Genomic DNA, 21064 nt, shown 5'->3' on the forward strand with positions numbered 1-21064 from the left:
CAGGACGGAAAGCCCTTGTTGGAGTAGCCGCTGCCATCGTCATTGGGTCGTATCTGGCCTGGCGAGATGGATCATCTGGATCTGCGTCCCCAACGCACTGCTCATCAGAGCTGATGTCAACTTGATGCTCGTGTGCTCCATGTACCAGCTCGATATGAATTAGGTCAGGCGTCGTCGTGCAGCGAACATCGAAGACGAACCGGCCAAAATGCTGGATTTAATTCTCTGTTCCGGATTTCGAATAAGAATTTAGGATTTAGGATCGTCGTCATCTTTGTGCAGGAACAGCATAGAGATATGCAGACGGAGTGATCAAATCCGAATCGAGTTAGCTTTGCTCGCTGCCATGGAGTGTACACAGCAAAGTCTTTACAATGTCCAGCTCCAAGGAATCTATATCACTTTTGATGGCAGAACGTTATGGAAGGCTCGTGCTGAGGGAGAACATAAATTCTTCACTTGGTTACTGCTTCAGTCTAAGATCCTGACAGAGTGACAGCCGACAAGCTTTTGGCTAGAAACTAGCCTTGTGATCCAGTTTGCATCTTATATGATCGGGAATTGGAGACTGTGCAGTGCACTTGTGTTTGAATTGCAGTTTTGCGAAGGAAGTTTGGCACGTGGTTTTCACTTGGGCGAACCTGACAGCTGAGTCCGCTCCCTTGTATTCAAGCAGATGATCTCGATCTTCAGTTTTGGTGAGCTTCGGTGCTGAAGCCACATCCCTTAAAAAAAACAAAGATCGGTAGCGGCTATTTTGATGATTACAGCTTGGAACATTTGGAACGAGATGAATAGATAGAAGAAGAAAAAATTATTTCCTTTAGCTTGCTTGCTTGATCCTATGTGGATAAATAAAAAAGTAGAAGGCTCGTTTCCAACTTGTCTGGGTGGTGTAGTTGGTTATCACGTTAGTCTCACACACTAAAGGTCCCCAGTTCGAACCTGGGCTCAGACAAAGTCTTTTTGCTCAATTTTTTTCCAAGAACTCGTGTCCGCACTCCTGTTCTTCCCTGGCATCCCTGCTTCAGTTTGTAGAAAACTTAGATAATAATTCTTTCTCAATAGATTAGAAATTAGTCAATATTTCTGTTTGATGATTGGATTTGAGATAGTACCAGCAATCACATTTTTTTTATCAACAGGTCTCAGCATTACAGGACGACAAACAGAAATTGCAGGGGAGGATTCAATTGTTCTTGGATAACAAAGGATTAAAACATTAATACAAACAGTGAATCTCGTAGTAACTAGTGAGAATCGAGAAAATTTTGCAGTGGAATTTGGGATCATTTTTTTACCTTCAAAAAGGAATTTGGGATCATTTTTCAGTGGAAAACAATGATGCAGCCAGTTCATTCGTTCAGTTCTCTTCCAGAATGCTCCCTGTATAAAAACGGAGCAGGCGAGCAGCTGGCACGGCAATCAGCAACCATTTCAAAATTCGAATTCTCCCCCACTTCCCCGTGCTTGAATCTCTTCTCTTCTCCAGTCTCCGCCCGCTGCCGCCACTCCCACGCCTGACACCCCGCCTCCCTTGTCGCGCAAAACCACCCAATTCGATCGGAAGCTGCCGAATCCTAAACCCCATGAAGATCTCCGAGCTCTCCCCCGAGTACCGGCAGCCGCCGCCGCACGCCGGCCTCCTCACCGACCTCAACAGGGTCGTCGCCGACGTCGAGGCGTTCGACACCTCCGATTCCTCCTCCCCGGAGAAGCTCGCCGCCGATCTCCGCCGCCTCCTCACCAACCTCGCCTCCGCCGCTTCCTCCTCCTCGGGCCTCGACGGGGCGTTCAGGGTCAAGGTGTGGCACCTCGCCTTCCGCCTCTGGAATGCGTGCGTCGACCGCGCCAACCACAGCTTCCCCTCGAGGGTCGCGGAAGCGGAGATCCGGCAGGCGGCGCCGGAGCTCCTCCTCGTCGCTGGCCTCCCGGAGGACATCCCCGACGCCCCAGCGAAGGCGGCGTCCTTTTTCCACCGCACAGGACTGGTCTGGCTTGACCTCGGCCGCCCCGACCTCGCCTCCGCCTGCTTCGAGAAGGCCACGCCGCTGGTCTCCGCCGCCGACACGGAAGGGGATCGGGCCGTCCTGCTGGACCTCAACCTCGCGCGGGCGCGCGCGGCGTCGATCGTGGGCGAGCAAGCCCTCGCCGTCGCGCTGCTGAGCCGGTCCAAGCCCCTCGCGGCGTCGTCTCCGGAGGGCGTCAAAGCCCTCGCCGAGGAGTACCTCCGCATCGGCCAGGCTGCCCTCGCCACGAAACCCCCGGATCCCGCCATCGACGCGTCCAGCCTCTTAACTGAGGCGCTTGATCTCTGTGAGAAGGCCGCGGCCTCCCCGACCACGCCAACGACCCCGGGATCCACTCCTGCAACTCCGAATCTCCAAGGGATCAAGGATCAATGCCTCCGCTTCCTCGCCGTCGAGCGTCTCGAAGCCAAAGACTACGAGGGCACCCTGCGCTGTATTAGTGTCAGGAGAACCTTGCTGGGGCTGGGGGAGGAGCACCCGAGCATTGGGTTCATGGCGCTGCGCGCGTGCCTCGGCAGCGGGAACATGGCGGAGGCCGAGAGGGAGCTCGAGACGCTCATGGCGAACGCCAGAGCGCCGGACTTTCTGTGCGTGTCGGCAGCTGAGCTGTACCTTGCCAGCACGGGGCCGGATGCTGCGTTTAAGGTGCTCAATGTGCTTGCCGCACGGTGCTGTGCTGGTGCTGCAGCTGCTGCTGTGAGGGTGTTGAAGAAGGTGGTTGAGACTGCAGGCGGCGGAACTGGGCGTGCAAGAGTGATTGCTGAGCTCGTGTCCGATGAGAGGGTGGTGAAGCTGTTCGATGGCCCTGCTAACACCCACGAGCGCAACACGATGCATGCATTGCTATGGACCTGGTTTGCACTCTCTTACACTACTGAACTTATATGCAGTACTTTTTTAAATAAAATGTGTGCACCTGCTGAACCTGGCATTGCAATTTGGAACAGTGGCACTGAGCATTTCCACGCAAAGAACTACGAGATCGGTGCAGATTTGATTGAGAGGTCAATGCTTTATGTTTCCCGTGATGAGGAAAGCAGATCCCGCCGCGCAGACTGCTTCCGAGTACTTTGCCTTTGCCATATGGCACTTCGGCATCTTGATCGAGCTCAAGAGTTCATCACTGAGGCTGAGAAGGTATTGATCTTTCTCCCTGTCGCTTTGTTGAATGATCTTGTATGATGCTTCTCACATTGGCTTAAAATTTATATATCTGTAGGTTGAACCCAATATCCGCTGTGCTTTTCTGAAGGTAATAGTCTCTGTACATGCTGTTAGTTTAGAGGGACCTCATTTTTGTGTAGCACTTCTTACTAATACAGATATATATTTTTTAGTTTAAGATCCTTCTGCAGAAGGAGGAGGAGGACGAGGCTATCAAGCTGATGAGAACCATGGTGGGTTATGTAGACTTCAACCCTGAGTTCCTGACACTCTCAATTCATGAAGCTATGGCCTGCAAATCTGTTCGTGTGGCAATTGCTGCATCGACCTTTCTTCTAGGTCTGTACTCTGCTGGAAAGCCAATGCCAATGACCGAGGCTGCTGTCCTCCGCAACATTATAGCCCTCCTTCTCCGTGAGCCAGGATCTGAGGCTGAGATCCTGAAGTACTCAAGACGTGCCAAGCTACGGATGGCTGAGCTTGGCATGGAAGCTGTTTGTGGCAAGGGAACTGTTGGGCTACGTGAACGGAATTGGTTTGCAGTCAAGTTATGGAATATGGCTATAAAGATGGCAAAGGAGAAGAAGTATGATTACTGTACTGAGTTCTTTGAGCTTGCAGCTGAATTTTTCAGCTCAGGTAATGGTGAGGATGATGCTAACCATCTCTTGGTTTGCAAATCATTGATCATGAGTGTCGCTGCCAAGCTCCTTACTGACGAGCTAAACAAATCTCCATTATCTGATTCTGACCTTAAAAAGGGCATTGAGATGCTCAGCAGAGCTGGCAAGGTAAAAATTGATGCATGCCAATTATCAAGAGTCACTGATATCTGTGTGTTCTTGCATGATTTGATTTTCTTGGACATTCTTTTGATTCAGCTGTACTGATCTGCAGTTGCCTTCGGTTCTAATGACCTCTGATCAGTTGGAGGATAATAACTTGCCCTTTCTACATACCTTCAACTTCTACAAGCTTCTCAACAGGATGGACACTAGCGCACACCCTCAGCAGCTCCAATTGGTCAAGAATTTTGCTGCATCTAAAGCATGTACACCAGGTCATCTTCTCAAACTTGAAGAAATAGCTTCTCAAGGTACCCAACCAAACCTACAGGTTGCTGAGTTTCTCCTGAAGGCCAGCATCACTACTGCCCTTGCTTCTCACTCGCCAAACTATGGGATAATCAGCATTGCCCTTAGAAGGTTAGCGCGCATTGCTGGTCTCCAAGACTCCAGTGGTAGCATGAGTGATGCAGTCTATGACGTATTTCGACAAGCTTACCAGATTGTGGTTGGACTTAGAGATGGTGAATATCCATTTGAGGAAGCACAGTGGCTTACATTGACTGCATGGAACAAGTCAGGTTTAGCTTCACGGCTTGGGCAATGTTCAATTGCTAGGAAATGGATGAAGATGGCAATAGATCTTGCTCGGCATTTTGAGAGCATGAAGCAGTACGTATCAGGAATGGAGGAACACTTTGAGCGCTTTCAGAAAGTATCTGGTAAAGAACCTGATGAATGTAGCCAGCAAGATGGGGCACCAAGTACTAGCTTGTCTGGTAGCGTGTCTCAACCTGGATTAGCTTAGACATTTTGAACGGTGGAAATTCATGGCTGGATATAAATAGAGCATTTCTTTGAATCATACATTTCAATATTCTTCGTCTGATTGATGTGCAGTTGTGCACACACATATTCTTTCATTTGACGATGAAAATTGTTCATCCATTCAATGATCTGTAGACAAGTATGTGGACTATTTTCTTGGCATATAAATGTCGGACTTTAAGTATGCTTGTGTGCAGGGAAAAGTAAAAAATTTCTCTTATATTGGGTGATTTCTCTATAAGTATGTGGACCTTGCGTTGGCATAAGGGTGTTCAATTTTAGCATGCTCATGTAGTCATGTGTAAAAGAGATATTGATTGTGTGCATTAAAATCTATTTTCACAGCAAATTGGTTTTCTTGGACTAGTTTTCTGTTCAAGACCACCAGTCAGTGAACTCTGTAAGGACCTGTTATCATTTCATTACCATACTATGGAGACCTCATAGCCATCCAAATTATTATGGAAGAAAATTGGGGTTGAAGAGGAGCAAAAAAAAGGACATGAAACATTCTACACAAACAAAGACCACCTATCTGACATACACTATGCTGAACATAACAACGGGGGTAAAAGTGAATCCTTTTCCTTCATGGAATGACTGGTTTTCATCTGTGAATGCCTGTTTCCCTTTTGTTATGGATATTCTATTGCCTTACACAGGGACCAGGTTCTGCTGGTGATGCACGACCATAACCAGCTAGTGGTGCAGCAGCTACTCCTCTTTGGTTCAGCAAACACCTGAAGCGTGCCAATCTTGATGTTACTAATCTTGTGTCATTTGCAAGCTTCTCAATCGGAGTCCAAAGTCTCTCTTCAAGGCAATGCAATGTAAGAGGATTGGTGAGTCAGAAATTGCTCGTACAGATGGTAGTGCATTCATTCATTCCTTGGTTTGTTAGATGAGAAAGCACTATTAAGTTGCATGAACATTTCATCCCCTGCTGTTTCTTTTCAAAAAAAGTATGTTCTATTAAGTTGCATGAACATTCCATACTATCATAGGTTACAAGGTTGCATGTAAACTCTGCTTCTGTTACAACAGATCATGCCTTTAAATGATGTTTTGATATACTATGTATGTTAAATCTGAAAGCAAATATCTATTATTGTTCGACAACCTGCAAAGTTTTTGCGTGCCTTTGAGAATTTATACTATGCAGTATGTTCTTCTCTCTTTAAAATAATGTACTAGTAAATAGAAGTGAGCATATATCTGTAACCTTTCTTGCTAGGATAGGAATTTTGCTGACATCTTATTATACTACCATATGGGAATATGAATATCTGCTTGCTTTTTCAGTGTTCTCATTTTTTCGCTCACATGTCCACAGGTTAGGAATATATTGGGTTGAATTTATCATTCTAAGTAGACCAGGTTGTTGCACAAAGTTAAGTGATTGGACTATTGGAGTACTGTGTCACCTACTCTATTTCTCCTAGATTCATTAAAAGAGTATTAGGTGATGATGCGTTGAAAATAAGATTAGTTTGGATAATGATGCACATTAAATTTGAAATATTTCAAGGCATTAATAAGGATGATCAGGCTTTTTCCATCACTTACCTGCAGCTGCTGCTGCACGTGGCCAAATTGTTTGTTCAATGTCTGACGCATCAATTTCCTCGCCCCACATGCATACTTCACCTCCGACGACCAATTGTTGCTGTTTTGTGTCATCTATACCTTGCAGGGGTTCGTTCATGTAAAATCCTTCCCATGAGGCATCCAAGTGATCCAGGTACCACTTATCCTGGTTGCTTACTATGCATCTAAGCCCTGCAGCAACAACTTTTGGTGCTACATCTTCTCCAAGCCTGTTAATTCGTGGGCAAATCTGCCAACTGTTAACTATTGATAGCAATAAGAAGAACCAGAATGAACTTAGTATGAGTATGTTTTGTAATGTACTACCTCCTTTTCTTTGTGTAAGGCGTATTAGATTTGAAAAGGTCAAACTTTGTAAGTTCTGTCCAACAATTAGTTAAACTATATGCATATACTTGCTAAAAGTTGCTCCAATAGAATCATATTTCACATATCTTCAATATGCTATCGATTTTGTAGCAATTGATGATGTATTATAAGAGAACTTGTTTGTCAATATTTCTTTCCAAAGTTTAAAGAAAAGGAGGGAAAAACTTAACTGAATCTAAACTCTTATTTCACTGAACATGCAAGCAGGCCAAAAATGGAAGACCTTTTGTTTCAGAACTGTATTAGTTTGTGTGCTTTGCGGGTTGCATGATTATTTCTGGGGCCTTAAGTAGCAAAATTTGGCCTGGAGGACTCTGGACTGAGAGTTGTAGTACTTATTGTTTCCCAGAGGGGCGGTTAAGCTAAGTACTGTAATGACTATAATCTTTGCCCTCACATAAAGAGATAGAAGGGGGAGCTTGTTTTGGCTCTCTGGAACTTTTTTTAAAAAAATTATATGCATGCATGCTGCAAGCTACTATAAATTCAAGGAAAGCATCATATAAAACTGGGAGTCACTATGCTACTGTTGCAAGCAATTAATTTCCTATGTTACAAATCAAGCACAGTGAGTAAAATACCAGTTATGCACCACAGTTTTACGATCCAGTTTATCTCCAAAATTGTTAAATGTTTCTTCCCTGTAAACATAAAAGATGTCTGTTAAATTTTAGTGTCAATAACTTTTTGGTGCCTGTCAGATTGGCAAATAGCATACCAGTTAATGATATCGTAGCCATGTGATATTGCTATCTTTTGAGATCTTAATACGAAATCTCTGTATGCATCTGATACATTCATATGGTTATTATTCAACCTGTAAAAGGATTATCTTCCATTAGTTCACTGATACAAGAACATGGCCAAATTATTTTCTAGTTATGATGATAGGAATTCATCAAAACACCGTTATCAAATTATGAGTTATATACCATCCTTCAATGTGTGGTGTTTTGGTCCAGCAGCCTGAAATTCAGAGAGAGGAGTGAATGGGTATGGTTTATAGATCTACTATTCTATCACTGCATTATATCAACTGAACAACTGCAGATGCAATCCTTGTGCTTACTTGTGTTTACTTCATCACCGCCTAAGTGGGCAAATTTGAACTTAAAAACCTTGCTAAAATCTGAAAGACAATGCAAACTTTGAACTCTGTTAGGCAGTTGTAATATATTTACTATTGGCTATCAGTGGTGACTGTATGCAGATCATGTATTCATTATATCTGGTTCCCTATTTTAACTCTCTTTCAGGACATGCCCACAAACTACTGATCTTTTCAAATAACAAACTTAGGAGCCACTTCATTTTCGTTGACAAAATCATGATGTACCTGAAAGAATGCCATCAATGACTTCGAATGTAAAGTTTTTACTGACATCAAGGGGTTCTCTGCAGCTATCTGATGGCCACAATGACGGGTAGCCAACGCCCCTGAAAAGATACAAATTTCACGATTTTACTTGTTGAATAACTCTAGTCTGTCACCTTGAATGGCTTCAATGCATAATAATGAGTATGGATCTTCTCCACTGAATGATTCCAAGTAATCTGGAACACATTATTTGTATTATACATCAATGAACATCTGAACATAATGAAGTTACTTACCATGAACGGGCATGACCAGGAACATCAATCTCAGCCAACACATTTACACCTCGCCTTTCAGCATACCTGCGAGGAGAGGTGTAGCTACCTAAGTTTTATGATGATAATATCTAATGGAGGTGAAGAACGGATACATCGAATATGCAATAAAGGTATTCAGCTTGACTGACAAATCAGCTTTGCCTGTGTGTGTGCTTACAAAACTTTGAAAGTGTCATTGAAGTGCATTTATATTGTTTTGCAATCATACTGCTTTAGTGCTTATGCGTCATTGCCTTAGCCCCATTAAGGGCTCCATGTTAGAGACACCTAACGATGTGGCCAAACTGATATATTAAATTTGCATACTGCTCTGTTTCATGCTTTGTTTATTATTGAATACCAAATTCTCCTCTTTTTGTGTACATAATTGTTGAGCAATTGCAGAAAGAAAATCCTTCTGCTGGACATGTTTGTGATGTTCCCGTACTTTTGAAGGCATTTACCTCTAATTATTTAGTGCTGGTATTGTAAAATTTCGTAATATTGATAACAAAAATAGAACGCACCGTACAATGTCAATTGCATCAGACATTGTGTATCTCTCCGAATAAGAGTATGAACCATTCCACAGTTTGGGATATGAAGGTATTTCAATGGGAAAGGATTGTTCGTCTATGATGTGCCAATGGAGAACATTCTGCATGATGAAATAACAAAGGATTAACATACAGTAACTGGAACTGTAATTTAGGAGCATAAATAGATTACCCGACAACAGTCCATGTCTTCTATAATTTATCAGTCAAGGAAATAAAATTCAATGGCCATCAAACCTACCAGTTTACTGTAGGTCATTGCATCTATCACTCCTTTGATTATCTTAACAGGTAGGTAGTGCCTTGCAGTATCTGCCAGCATATATAAGCTTAAGTTAATGGTGTAATGGAGCCACTGTACGTCCACATTATTAACATTTGGTAGTTAGAAGCTTGTGAAAGGTGGAAATGCTGATTATATCTAACCAATAAGTAGTCCCCGGTAAGGAAATCTTGGTGTGTCAGTAATTATCCAAGGAGCTGAATTGAGTCCGATGAGTCGTGATGTGAAATCAAAGTAACACAACTGACCAAATGTCTGCATTGATTAAAAGAGTTACTGATGGACAGGATTGTGAGCTTAAACCTCGCTTGCCTTATGTATTGTGCTTGTATATGGATCATATGAATTACTTACCTGTAAGCCATGAAGTGCTCCAAAAACGGTTTGAGCCTACAAAAGTATTGCAAGGTGTCATCAGCATGAAATGATTTGAAGTGACTTGCTTTGTGCATATAAATGATAGATGTGAGCTCATAGTTCTTCAAAAAAAAAAGTGAGCTCATTACTGATTCCACTCTCTTTGCAGCCTAACAAGGTTTCCCATGTCATGGAAGTTTAAACATAGACACCTTGGGAGGGGATATTTCATTTCATTGTTGAGTTAATGTTATATTACATGATACTCATTATGAGGATTAACTTGTGATTTGCTTGCAATCCATCTGTTTACTTGTATTATATGTTAATTTGTATTTCAGAGAATTACAAGAGAAAGGCCTATTAAGATGGTTTTGGTCAGCAATATGCATGCTACAGGAGGTACTGAAGGCATGAACTGCGCTAGGATTCTCAGAATTCATTATCAAGAAAAAAGGAATTGCAGAAACTACATGTAAGTTTCAAGTCATCAAGTGTCTGTGCATTCAGTGGATACACTAGATGATGCTATTATATAATGCTCACAACATAAAACAAATGAGCTTTTTTATACTAGCCTCAATTTGTGCATACAGTGGATCTCCTGTAGTTGGAACAGTTAAGTTATACGACTCATCTGCGCCAAAGTTGAGCTGCAGGAGATGAACAATGCGAAGTATATTAATTGAAAGATGAAAAATTCAATCTGTAGATGGACTTGCAGTTTGTCAGATCAAACAAGCAGGTTACCTCATCTTCAGGTGTATGGACAACTATATTAACACAGGTGAGAACCAAAGAACTTGGGTTCATTCCATCGACGACGTGGTTTAGTGTGATCAAATCAACCATCCTCTGGAAGGCATCCTTCAGGATTGATTTCTCGTCAGAATAGGTGCTTCCCACCATTGACATTGTGATATCTTTCTTGACGTAGAGCTTCTGTGTTCCATGGGACACCGTCTTGGGCATCGGCCACAAGTCGATGTTGTCAGCAGCGATGCAGGATCCAATTGCCAGAAATGCTAGCAGCAGCCTCAGAGCCGGTGTCATCTCTGCAGAGTGGTTCATACCCCTTCTCTACAGAAACTGAAAAATGCCTAGAGTAAGAAAAGAATCAATGAGTTGTGAGTTTTGACAGGCATCTCGCAACCACTGCAGGTGACACAATCTTTTCTTGGCAAGCTCGAATGGCCAGCGTCACCTCCGAGAAAAAGAAATGATGGTGAAAAGAGAAGTCGCAAGGAAGAATGCAGCAATCTGCAAGCGTGAGGCGAGTACCTTTTCTCTCTCCTCCCCGAGCTGTCTGAAAGAGAACCAATGGGAAAGCCAGTTGAACTCCTATCTTAGGATGAAGACGAGCGACGAGGAGGTATATGAGGAGGGGCCACCACGGGCATTGCAGACTGGGGTCAAGGAGTGGTTAGATGGAGGGAAGAAAAGGCATGCACAGGCACAGGTATGGTGCACTTCGGTGACCCAGAACAGGTACGGATGGCCAGGCAATCAGCTCAGCTCACTTATATGCTAATTTTGGTAGCTTCACTGCTCCGTACCCATGGCTCGCTCATAACAAATATGTTTGCAGCTTAGCAGTTTCGTGATAAATACGTGCCTAAACGCCGGCCACGTTCTCCCATTTTGTGCTAATGCATTTTTCATTTTGACATAATATGAACCGGAGGCACCGAGTGATGATTTTTTTATTATATATTCCTGGTTATTTTGCAGATCGCTGTGTCTGCTCTAGGGCTGCTGGCTGGCGAGATGGTGGGAGTGGGGAGGTGCCGCGGGTTGTGGCTAGTAAAAAGGCGTGACAAGGATCTGGTTGGTAGGTTGATCACACTTTGTTGCCCGTTGTCACACTCCAACGGAGCGTCACGGCGCTGGCCCTCTCGAGGGAACCTTTAGCTTGTTTAACAGGCCTTCCCCTGCTGTTGGTTAGTATTGTTGGCCTTCCCCTGCTGTTGGTTAACCTTTTTTATTGTATCTTGTGAAAGCTATTAGTTAATCTAATGATGGCTCATGCAGGCATGCAGCAGCCACAACTGCGATTAATTTTAGTCTAACAATTATAAATACTTTGCAAGAACAAATAAGATATCGACCCTGATAGCACATCTGGTTGTTTCCTCAGGTGGCGGCGGCATGGTGCATGGCTTTGCAATAGTGGGACTATGCCACATCCGATCATCCGAGCAGGATTGAAGCTGCTAAGTCCTCCGTAGGTGAGCCATCCTTAAGGAGTTGGTACACGGAATTTGCGTGCTGGTGGTGGCTTGCTGAAAAGATGAGTGGGGTGGCGCAAGAAAGGAACGCATTGTGGACTTTAGGTCTTGAAACCCACGGCATGAACTTGGGCCAGATTTACTTTGGACAAACGGTTTTTTCCCATTTTTGCTGATCTGGCCCATGCACCTGAAAGCGGACGGGGCTGATCAGTATTTTTGGCCCGTTATCACTAGTCAGACGTTGTCGCTAACATTATCTTGTGGATTGGGTCCAATAAGGTTTCCCAAATGGTCGCACAGTAACATTATCTTGTTCTGTACTGTCATTGCGTCAATCAGTCACTCTAAATAAAGAAAAGTACTAGTAGCTGATTGTGATTGGTGAACAGCAAGCCAAACCTAAGTCTTGTTCGCTTGAACGAAGTAGTTGTTGACTAGAACACATGCCATTGCCGGCAGGTCTGCCTAGGCTGGGTTGAGACGTACCCAACCCACCACTGCAGTAGTAGTCAAATTTGCTCCCTCGCAACAGTCTCGCACGCCCAACCCAACAATCTCAGGGATTTTGGACTGCTAGTTCGACGATACGACATGTTCCTAGCTAGTTTCTAAATTCTACCTGTGTTTCCACGATGGTCGTTTCCGATGGTCAAAAGTTCAATCGTCTTGTGGCCAGTTTGTGCTGATGGTAGTAGAAAGCGAGCTCGATGAAAAACCTAATTGCATGAGCCTCCGATCTTGATCCCCAATGCAGAAAGAAGAAGTCGGTGAATGTTCCACCAACTGAACGGCTCCAAAATGGGTGTAAATTCAGAAATGGGATAGCTTTAGTTTCAGTTGATCGATCAAGTAGATTTCGGTATTAATTCTGGAGACGCCTTTTTGAATTCTGGGCTGAAGTTTCGGCTCATTCACGAATTTTCTTGAAATGGCTTTGTTTCTTGATTCGGTAGGTTCAGGAAGTTATTATTCTTTAGAGCAACTCCAGCCGGGCCCTTAAATGGGACTCTATCTCTTGTTTTAGTCTCCCAATAGAAAAAACATCTCCAACCGGGCCCCTATACGAGCCCCCATTTTGGGGAGGCCACTAAATTTTGGTCCAGAGTCCCTAGAACTGGAGGCCCTCTAAATTTAGTCACCCTGCTGGAGTTTGAAGCCCCTAAATTTTTATAGGCTGGCTCCTAAAAGCAATATAGGGGCTCAAATTTAGTCTCTCCGTTGGAGTTGCTCTTACGAATTTTGGGCCTCTTCTCCGGATGGTCTGCAAAAGCTGCATTATACTTTGCGTTAGCTGATGCTGGCACCTCCTTGTATTTGTATCTAGTGATGATGTTGATGATCTTGATGGGACTGGAGTGGTTGCATTTGTCCACAAGTCCCAGAAATACGCCCTCAATCTTGACGTGTATTCACGGGGAGCTCCAACCCTGCGCCGCTTACGAAAATTCTTGCATCCTTCAACGATTCAGTGACCAACGATCAGCTTCAGCTCATCATGCAAAAGCAACGATGGCAGTCGTAGACACTGTGTATGCTCGCCACTGCTTCCTCCGTCCAAAAAAAAGTCATTCTACATTCAAAATTTGTCCTCAAAAAATAAGACATCTTACCATATTTAGAAAGTGCATATGCATGTAAGAATCAATTAGTACTAAATATGGAAAGTAAATGGAGACAAACATGACCATTTTACTCTTTTGTTAACTTGTCCTAGAATTCCTAGACTGATTTGTTTTTTTGGGCGGAGGGAGTACTATCTATCACTCGGCAAAAAAGCAGTATACGCATGTGAAATGCGTACCTTGCCATGAGTTGTTTCCAAGAACTCACCAAAACCATACTCTGTCCAGTCTTCAATGGTCAATGCCGCATGTAAAAGTTTACTAAACCAAAATGGTCTCGTCTCGTCTCGTCTCGTCTCCCAGGTTAGGTTTCTGAATCTCGCACTCAGCTGCTTACCACGTCCTGCATCGCTCTCAGATTCTCCCCCCTATTTTTTTTCTTCATTTCCAAAAGACACGCTCTCGATTTCTTGCTCGCCCACTAAAATCCTTCCCAAAATGTTTTACCCCATGCTAGCGTAGATGTCTCTACGTACTATAAATACACGTGTGCAAGTCATCGCATCATCGAACCCATACCTAACTATCACCTGCAAAGCCTGCGGCGTCCCAACTCGCCGCTCGCGTCGCGTGCACCCGGAGGCCGGCCGGATCGGAACTCACATGGCCATGGCCAAGCCGCTCCTGAGCTTGCTCGCGCACCTGCACGCCGCGCTCCTGTTCCAGCCGGCGGACCCGGCCGCCGGCGCAATGATGTACAACGTGCTGCGGTACGGCGCCCGCCCCGACGGCGCGGCGGACGCGGCGGGGCCGTTCCTCCGCGCGTGGGCCGACGCGTGCCGCTCGACGCGCCCGGCCACCGTGTTCGTGCCACCCGGCCGGTACCTGGTGTCGAGCGCCACGTTCACCGGCCCGTGCCACAGCCGCGCCGCCGTGACGTTCGCCGTCGCCGGCACGGTCGTCGCCCCCGCGGGCTCCGGCGGGCGCGGCTCATCAGGGCGGTGGATCACGTTCGAGAACGTGGACGGCCTTGTCGTCTCCGGCGGCACCCTCGACGGCCGCGGCCGGGCGCTCTGGGAGTGCAGGCGGCGCGGGCAGGGCAGCTGTCCGACCCCGGCGTCGGTGCGTTCGCCGTCGTCGAAGCTCGAAATAAACCTGAAGGTGTGTGTTCCCTACCCGACGACGATCAACAGCTAACTTTCGCTCGCCGTACTTGCCATGGTCGCAGTCGCTGACGATCGCGAACTCGAGGGACGTGGTGGTGGCCGGGGTGCGGTCGGTGGACAGCGAGCTGTTCCACCTGGTGGTGCTGCAGTGCCACGGCGTGACGGTGCGCGGGGTGACGGTGGAGGCGCCGGCGGACAGCCCCAACACCGACGGCATCCACCTCCACATGTCCAGCCAGGTGTCGGTGTACGACGCCAGGATCAGCACCGGCGACGACTGCATCTCCATCGGCCCGGGGAACTCCCACATCTGGATCGAGCGCGTCGCCTGCGGCCCCGGCCACGGCATCAGGTACGTCGCCGGCCGGCTGTCGTCAGTTCGTGCTTTGATCGGCCAGGCCGCCGTGACGCCCGGTAATTTGTCTGCATGAAAAACGCAGAAATGCTCTCATTTTAGGAATTAAATCGAGAAAAATCAAATCATAGGAATGGTAGCTTGAGCTAGTGCATGTATGGAAATCAATCCATTATAATTTATAGCTGCTGCTTTGAGTTGACTGAAACGGCCTTGAAAAATCTTACTACTAGAACTCAAGAGACGCTGGCTGGTGGTGGTAACGTTAGTGGAAATAAACCAGACATGGGCCCACCTCATATAATCTGACTGATTTCGCATGCATGGCGTGTGCACACAAGCTATTCAGATTCAGTTGGGGTTTTACCTACCCACTAACTTAATGACCTGTGCTATTATTAATGTAATTAGCATCGGGAGCCTGGGCAAGCAGGAAGGCATGGCGGTGGAGGGGGTGCAGAACGTGACGGTGAAGACGACGTGGTTCACCGGCACGACGAATGGGCTGCGGATCAAGACGTGGGGCGGCTCCAAGCGCGGCTTCGTCAGGGGGGTCACCTTCGCGGACGCCACCATGTCCGGCGTCGACAACCCCATCATCATCGACCAGCGCTACTGCCCCACCAGCGGCGGCGGCTGCCCCGGCGGGAGCTCGAGCATCAGCATCAGCGACGTCAGGTACGTCGGCGTCCGCGGCTCGTCGGCGACGCCCGTGGCGGTGAGCTTCGACTGCAGCCGGAGCAACCCGTGCAGCGGCATCCGCCTGCAGGACGTGGCGCTTACGTACCGGAACCGCCCCGCCGCCGCCAGGTCCTACTGCCGGAACGCGCGGGGGAGCACGCTCGGGCTAGTGCTGCCGCCGAGCTGCCTCTGATCCGACACGACAGCGCCGAACCAGATCGATGCATCGCCATGTCACGTGTGTATAGATGCATACGCGTCGGGTGTATCATGTATATGTAGTGAGTGCTTAGACTATACGTGACACGTACCGTAGATGAATAGTAGAACATACATCTGTTGGTTGGTTTGTTCTCTCTTTGCCTTTTCCATAAAAAAAATGATTAGTAGATTGCAGTGATTAGGCACATATAAAAGAGGTCACTGAGGATCGATCAGCCAGATTGCATCGTGTAATTATCAAACATCAATCTTGCGAATAAGACCGTGCAATCAGTTGCGAGAAATGCTTAAAACAAAAGATGGGGAAAATACAGTAGATCTGGGTCGTCTTAGTGCAAATGCGCACGCATTTTGTTGTCTGCCACTGGCAGCTTCCCTTTCGGTACTGGACCGGAACAACAATCTTTCTAAACTTGGGCCGTTAAAATAAACTTGCACCGAAGCCCACGATCTGACTTTCACATCCGCCTTTTTTCATTTTTATATTAAAAAAACAAAATTTCAAAAATATATACCGAATAGGGAAATTTTCAAAAAATGAGTGCATGTCGCCCCTCTAATGGGCGACAGGGTGCCTATCACCCATCCAGTTGGCGACAGGACCTAAATGTAAAAAAATTACATTTAGGTCCTGGCGCCCGGGGCGCATTAAACAGTGAACTTGTAAAATTAATATAAAATCGTACAAAACTCGGAAAAATACAAAGTCAACTGTTATGGATTCTATGAAATAATATCTACAACTTTTGTTACATAAAGTTTTTCATTTGATCAATGTATCTAAATCAAGAAAAATAGTTCTTGTACCTAGAAAAATCTGGAATAATTCATTTGGTCTAGTTGTGCTTATCTAAAATTTACCAAACTTGTTTTATAGCTCTTAGGAAATAAAATAATGGTACTGTAAAAGTTATGGCTTCTAATACTCAGTATAGCAGCATGGATAAATAACCCATTTAAACTAGATATATTGCAAGATTTAATTTAAAAACTTATTCTAGAAATATTTTCTGGGCCTACCAATTTTTTCCAAGCCTATGCTCACCATATGCAACACTCTGGCCAAAGATGACATGTATCCAAAGGATGGATCTTGAGATTTAAATAAAAGTGCATTAAACTGGTATTTAAAATAGAGCAAGATACATTGATAAAATAAAAAACTTTATGTAACAAAAATTGTAGATCTTGTTTCATAGAATCCAGAACAGTTGATTTGTATTTTTCTGATTTTTATACAATTTTATATCGATTTTACAAGTTCACTGTTTAATGCGCCCTGGGCGCTAGGACCTAAATGTAATTTTTTTTTACATTTAGGTCCTGTAGCCAACTGGATGGGCGACAGGGGGCGACAGGCACCCATTTTTAAAATTTTTTCTATTCAACATATATTTTTAAAATTTTGTTTTTTAATATAAAAATGAAAAAAACGCTTCACATCCCGCAGAGCACAAGGAAGAAGCCACCGGCCCAACAACGATCAGGCCCACCGTGCCCCGTGGCCTTGTTGGTGTTTTTTTAGTTAATTGGATATGTTCCATTACAATTATTATAGTTCGGAGATATGCCATTACTATTCGTGATATCGTAGATATGCTATTACTTGAAGATATGTTATTTTGATCCAAATATTTTTATAAACACATTGAAAGGGTAAATAATGGCATATCTTCAAGAAATGTGAAATTATAATGGCACATCTACAATATGACGAATAGTAATGGTATATCTCGTAATTATAATAGCACATATCCAATTAATTTTTTTTAGAGAAGCTTGGGAGAGGGTCAAACCAGATGATCGGTTGACCCGGGTCCCACACAAAACCAGCCTTGTTGGGAGTTGGGACGCGTAGAGCGGGGGGTAGCACGCGCGTAGGCACATGGCGCCCCAAATCCCCAAGACGGCAAGACCCCAACCAACCGCTCCACACCGTCCGATTCAACCACCACCCGACGCCACGCCGGCGGGGCGCCCGCCGTGTCGCGGTCGGCGCGGTCGGCGTCCTTGGCGGGTTTCAAAAGAACCCCAACCAACCTGCTGCTCCGGAACGGGCACGCCGGCGGCGGCATGGAGAGAGAGGCGTCGGCTCCGGCGGTGGCAAGGAACAGGAAGGTGGTGCTGCGCGGGTACATCGACCGCGCGCCGAGGGAGGACGACATGGAGCTCGTCGACGGCGGCGACGTGGCGCTGCGCGTCCCCGGGGGCGCCGCCGGCCCCGCGGTGCTGGTGAAGAACCTCTACCTCTCCTGCGACCCCTACATGCGCGGCCGGATGCGGGACTTCCAGGGCTCCTACATCCCGCCCTTCAAGCCTGGATCAGTGAGCATCTTCCTTCAAATTGTTTCCTCAGCTTGGGCTTGGTTGTAAGTTGCTGGAGCAACCTGTTGCGTCGCATTGGTCTTGTGCAAACTGCTAACTGGACTGAACTTGCTCACTGATTGAACGATTTCTTGATGTGTGAAGCCTATTGAAGGATTCGGCGTGGGGAGGGTGGTCGACTCCACTCATCCAGGATTCATTGCTGGTGATTTTGTTTCGGGGATGACTGGTTGGGAGGACTACAGTCTGATCACCAAACCTGAACAGCTCAGGAAGATTCAGCAAAGTGACATACCGCTCTCTTATCATTTGGGCCTTCTTGGTTAGTTCCTTACCTATGTTTGTTGTTCAACATTTTATCAGTTGTACATTCTAAAGCAGACAAAATAAAATACCCACAATGAAAAGTTAGGCCGTTGAGCATTGAGCAGCAGCAGCTAGCAAGCAGCGTTTGTGTTTTTTCAGAAAGACTAACTTTGGTAAAAAAAAAAGGTATAAAAGGGGCTTGAAAAGTAGATAATCAAAGAGTTAAATACGCCAGCGGCTCTCGAATTTGTCCTGAGGTGCCACTTAGGTCTACGAACTTGCAAAATCAAAATTTAGCACCCTGAACTTGTTAAATTGTGCTACTTAGGTCCACACCTCTCAATATGGCGCCACGTGGCATAAATATATGCACAAAATCCCTCTAAAATTACTATCTTCTACCTTCAGCCCCTCCCTCCCGTTCTCTCTCCCCATGCCTCCCCTGCTTCCTCGGAGCTCGCCGCCGCCCCCCTGCCTCTTCGCCTTCCACTGGAGCTCGCGGACGCCGCCACCCCCTGAAGCTCGCCGACGTGCTCGCCCCCGGGGCCAGAGTAACTCGTTGTCAGGTCCGATCCCGGGTTCTCTCCGGAGGTTCGCGGCCGAAGATTTCGCCGGCAACGACGGGCTCTGCGGGGTGCCTCTGGACCGTAAGTGCAAGAAGCGGTTGCGCCGGCGGATGCGGCTCGGCCTGCGCAGGCCGCAGGGTCAACGACACGTCCAGCGTCGGCGCCGCGGTGGGTTTCGTCGTGGGGTTCGTGGCGGCGTTCTACTCCCCGCACTGGTTCGTCTTTGTTAAGCAGCTGTGCAACGGCCTGCAGCACCGATCCGCTCCAGGCCGCGCGCACGACGCCGTGGACTCGCTCGCCACGCCATCCGCGATCCGCGCCGCCGCAGACTCGCTAGTCAGCTAGGCTGCACAAGCTCTTGTACCAGTATATATATCATCAGTACGACAGTACAGTATATGTATAACCATAAGGCTGGAAGAGTTATGTAAGTGTTATGAATATTAAATTTGCTGATATGACAGAAAGGAGAGAAAAGATAGTGTCATAGAATATGAGAGGAGTGTCTTCGGTTCAGTTACCTAGTTTACAGTCTAGATAACTGTATGATGACACTTCCCACTAAAACTAGTCTAAAATGATATATATCTGTGATAGATCCGATTCTCTTCTCCCGCCCTACATCTGCTGTGCGTGCGTGTCATTCGTCGGTCGGAGATTATGATTATCAGCGTCAAGCCACTGGGCAACGTGTAATCGGTGAATTGAAATTGATTTGCGCATCTTTTTTTTAGGGCAATTGATTAGATACAAAAAAAAGTGAAGCTCTAAATATCACATCGGATATGCCGTCACATATTTGAAGTATTAAACATTGATTAATTACAAAATAAAATACAGAATCTGTGTGTAAACTGCGAGACGAATCTAATGAGCCTAATTAATCCGTCATTAGAGTATATGTTACTGTAGCAGTTTGGTGTATAACTAGTGAGGTGACCGCACATTTGCATGGCTAGTATTAATATTCTAAATATATTTTGCATTCTTTATCTAATTATTATTCATAAATTTAACTCTTTCTCATCACATGCTACTTGCTTTAGTAATCAAGAGTGCTTCTCTGCTGCTAGTGCGTGGTGCCTCCTTTTGCCAACATCTTTCTTTGTCAGTGATGTGACCGCATAGCTAGCGCACAACCCTAATCCTATCACGACTGCCTATCTACTCGATCTTAGATATTATCATTTGTTAGTAGTAGTAGTAACATGTTTCTTATCTGCCAGTCGTTGTAATAATATTGCCCACTGCTCAGTTTAACTGACTCAGTTGTTCTTTTGTTACCTCCCTATTTTATGATCCTCTTGATCGTTTATTGCTACTCTGTTGGGGAACAATCAATCTAAGTTTCTTGATTTTTGAAAACCAACAAATCTCCATACTGCAGAGCACAAGATTCCATTCAGAATTTTAGCAACCTATGTTCATGTTCAAGCCCGATGAGCTTACTATACCAATCATGGCCTGATCGATATTGTCCTAATTTTTGATCTGCTTGTGGTTTTTTTTGAGCTTGTGGTGTTAATTGTGAGGTGCGGTAGTGTCTTGTAGCAATGTTGGCAACAAATCTTTGGAGTAATGTCAAAGACCCTCTTTCGGCAAGGGCAGGGGTGCGCGATATGTAGCTTGATATGCAAAATGATATTGGTATATGAGTATTTTAATGATATTGGTGGATAATTTATAAACATGTATATGAGTATTTATACTAATTTTTCGTAATGGCAGTGGTGAGTAATTTTAATTTTTCTTTTTTCTTCGATTAACATGAGAATTTCTAGGTCTTGAGAGCGAACATGGAGGCTCCGTTTGTTGGCCCAAAAATGAGATAAACATGGATAGATGTATATTTATAAATAGAAATATATTTTAATGGCATTGGTGGGTAATCTCTAAATATGTATATGGATACTTTATGTTAATTTTTTTTATAATGGCAGTGGTGGCAGTTTTAAGTTTTTCTTTTTTTCTTCGATTAACGTGGGAATTTTGAAGCTTTGAGAGTGAACGTTGTGACTGTTTTTTTTCCGTAAT

The 21064-nt window shown here is 45.4% G+C and overlaps 4 protein-coding genes and 1 non-coding gene across 14 annotated transcripts; 4 read left to right on the top strand and 1 right to left on the bottom strand.

Annotated features, from left to right (window-relative positions):
• The first annotated feature begins 884 nt into the window (after nucleotides 1-884).
• Nucleotides 885-958, top strand: TRNAV-CAC. Its single transcript has one exon. It is a non-coding gene; the product is annotated as a tRNA-Val (tRNA).
• A 163-nt stretch (nucleotides 959-1121) lies between these two features.
• LOC120672733 (TPR repeat-containing protein ZIP4-like) lies at nucleotides 1122-12214 on the top strand. Of its 9 annotated transcripts, XM_039953293.1 has the most exons (14): nucleotides 1122-2884; nucleotides 2978-3167; nucleotides 3250-3282; nucleotides 3368-3985; nucleotides 4092-4758; nucleotides 5470-5649; nucleotides 6380-6548; nucleotides 6992-8333; nucleotides 8418-8550; nucleotides 9958-10091; nucleotides 10213-10403; nucleotides 10554-10681; nucleotides 10778-11556; nucleotides 11754-12214. In XM_039953293.1, the coding sequence occupies exons 1-6, from the start codon at nucleotides 1590-1592 to the stop codon at nucleotides 5487-5489; spliced, it is 2823 nt and encodes a 940-aa protein (XP_039809227.1). In that variant the 5' UTR covers nucleotides 1122-1589; the 3' UTR covers nucleotides 5490-5649; nucleotides 6380-6548; nucleotides 6992-8333; nucleotides 8418-8550; nucleotides 9958-10091; nucleotides 10213-10403; nucleotides 10554-10681; nucleotides 10778-11556; nucleotides 11754-12214. The 9 variants fall into 9 exon arrangements, with proteins under 9 accessions (XP_039809227.1, XP_039809220.1, XP_039809221.1 ...); XM_039953286.1 differs by having other exon boundaries at nucleotides 4092-5649; nucleotides 8041-8333; nucleotides 11754-12167; XM_039953287.1 differs by having other exon boundaries at nucleotides 4092-5649; nucleotides 8186-8333; nucleotides 11754-12167.
• LOC120672734 (beta-hexosaminidase 3-like) lies at nucleotides 5200-11034 on the bottom strand. Of its 2 annotated transcripts, none has more exons than XM_039953295.1 (15): nucleotides 10898-11034; nucleotides 10367-10705; nucleotides 10195-10269; nucleotides 9614-9649; nucleotides 9403-9514; nucleotides 9218-9288; nucleotides 8947-9077; nucleotides 8399-8464; nucleotides 8121-8221; nucleotides 7854-7913; nucleotides 7717-7750; nucleotides 7503-7601; nucleotides 7366-7425; nucleotides 6374-6624; nucleotides 5200-5620 (listed from the first exon to the last, which is right to left on the bottom strand). In XM_039953295.1, the coding sequence occupies exons 2-15, from the start codon at nucleotides 10685-10687 to the stop codon at nucleotides 5454-5456; spliced, it is 1584 nt and encodes a 527-aa protein (XP_039809229.1). In that variant the 5' UTR covers nucleotides 10688-10705; nucleotides 10898-11034; the 3' UTR covers nucleotides 5200-5453. The 2 variants fall into 2 exon arrangements, with proteins under 2 accessions (XP_039809229.1, XP_039809228.1); XM_039953294.1 differs by having other exon boundaries at nucleotides 10367-10716; nucleotides 10898-11033.
• A 1781-nt stretch (nucleotides 12215-13995) lies between the features above and the next one.
• LOC120675165 (polygalacturonase-like) lies at nucleotides 13996-16106 on the top strand. The gene is made up of 3 exons (XM_039956266.1): nucleotides 13996-14531; nucleotides 14638-14927; nucleotides 15342-16106. The coding sequence occupies exons 1-3, from the start codon at nucleotides 14073-14075 to the stop codon at nucleotides 15802-15804; spliced, it is 1212 nt and encodes a 403-aa protein (XP_039812200.1). The 5' UTR covers nucleotides 13996-14072; the 3' UTR covers nucleotides 15805-16106.
• A 1612-nt stretch (nucleotides 16107-17718) lies between these two features.
• On the top strand, nucleotides 17719-18517 carry LOC120675166 (2-alkenal reductase (NADP(+)-dependent)-like). Its single transcript, XM_039956267.1, has 2 exons — nucleotides 17719-18158; nucleotides 18303-18517. Exons 1-2 carry the CDS (start codon nucleotides 17907-17909, stop codon nucleotides 18483-18485), a joined length of 435 nt encoding a protein of 144 aa, XP_039812201.1. The 5' UTR covers nucleotides 17719-17906; the 3' UTR covers nucleotides 18486-18517.
• The last annotated feature ends 2547 nt before the right edge of the window (nucleotides 18518-21064 follow it).

This window comes from Panicum virgatum, chromosome 5N, assembly GCF_016808335.1.
Source record: "Panicum virgatum strain AP13 chromosome 5N, P.virgatum_v5, whole genome shotgun sequence".
Taxonomy (NCBI): domain Eukaryota; kingdom Viridiplantae; phylum Streptophyta; class Magnoliopsida; order Poales; family Poaceae; genus Panicum; species Panicum virgatum.

What these genes read in the sequence shown, in the direction of transcription:
- LOC120672734 (XM_039953295.1), bottom strand. Translation starts at nt 10,687, where the DNA reads ATGAACCACTCTGCAGAGATGACACCGGCTCTGAGGCTGCTGCTAGCA. An exon ending in TTACCGGGGACTACTTATTG is followed by an intron (nt 9,289 to 9,402) that starts GTTAGATATAAT and finishes ATATGCTGGCAG; the next exon opens with ATACTGCAAGGCACTACCTA. An exon ending in CAATGACCTACAGTAAACTG is followed by an intron (nt 9,078 to 9,217) that starts GTAGGTTTGATG and finishes TTCATCATGCAG; the next exon opens with AATGTTCTCCATTGGCACAT.
- LOC120675166 (XM_039956267.1), top strand. Translation starts at nt 17,907, where the DNA reads ATGGAGAGAGAGGCGTCGGCTCCGGCGGTGGCAAGGAACAGGAAGGTG. An exon ending in CGCCCTTCAAGCCTGGATCA is followed by an intron (nt 18,159 to 18,302) that starts GTGAGCATCTTC and finishes TGATGTGTGAAG; the next exon opens with CCTATTGAAGGATTCGGCGT.
- LOC120672733 (XM_039953286.1), top strand. Translation starts at nt 1,590, where the DNA reads ATGAAGATCTCCGAGCTCTCCCCCGAGTACCGGCAGCCGCCGCCGCAC. An exon ending in TCCGCTGTGCTTTTCTGAAG is followed by an intron (nt 3,283 to 3,367) that starts GTAATAGTCTCT and finishes TATATTTTTTAG; the next exon opens with TTTAAGATCCTTCTGCAGAA. An exon ending in TGCTCAGCAGAGCTGGCAAG is followed by an intron (nt 3,986 to 4,091) that starts GTAAAAATTGAT and finishes ACTGATCTGCAG; the next exon opens with TTGCCTTCGGTTCTAATGAC.
- LOC120675165 (XM_039956266.1), top strand. Translation starts at nt 14,073, where the DNA reads ATGGCCATGGCCAAGCCGCTCCTGAGCTTGCTCGCGCACCTGCACGCC. An exon ending in GCTGTCCGACCCCGGCGTCG is followed by an intron (nt 14,532 to 14,637) that starts GTGCGTTCGCCG and finishes CCATGGTCGCAG; the next exon opens with TCGCTGACGATCGCGAACTC. An exon ending in GGCCCCGGCCACGGCATCAG is followed by an intron (nt 14,928 to 15,341) that starts GTACGTCGCCGG and finishes TAATGTAATTAG; the next exon opens with CATCGGGAGCCTGGGCAAGC.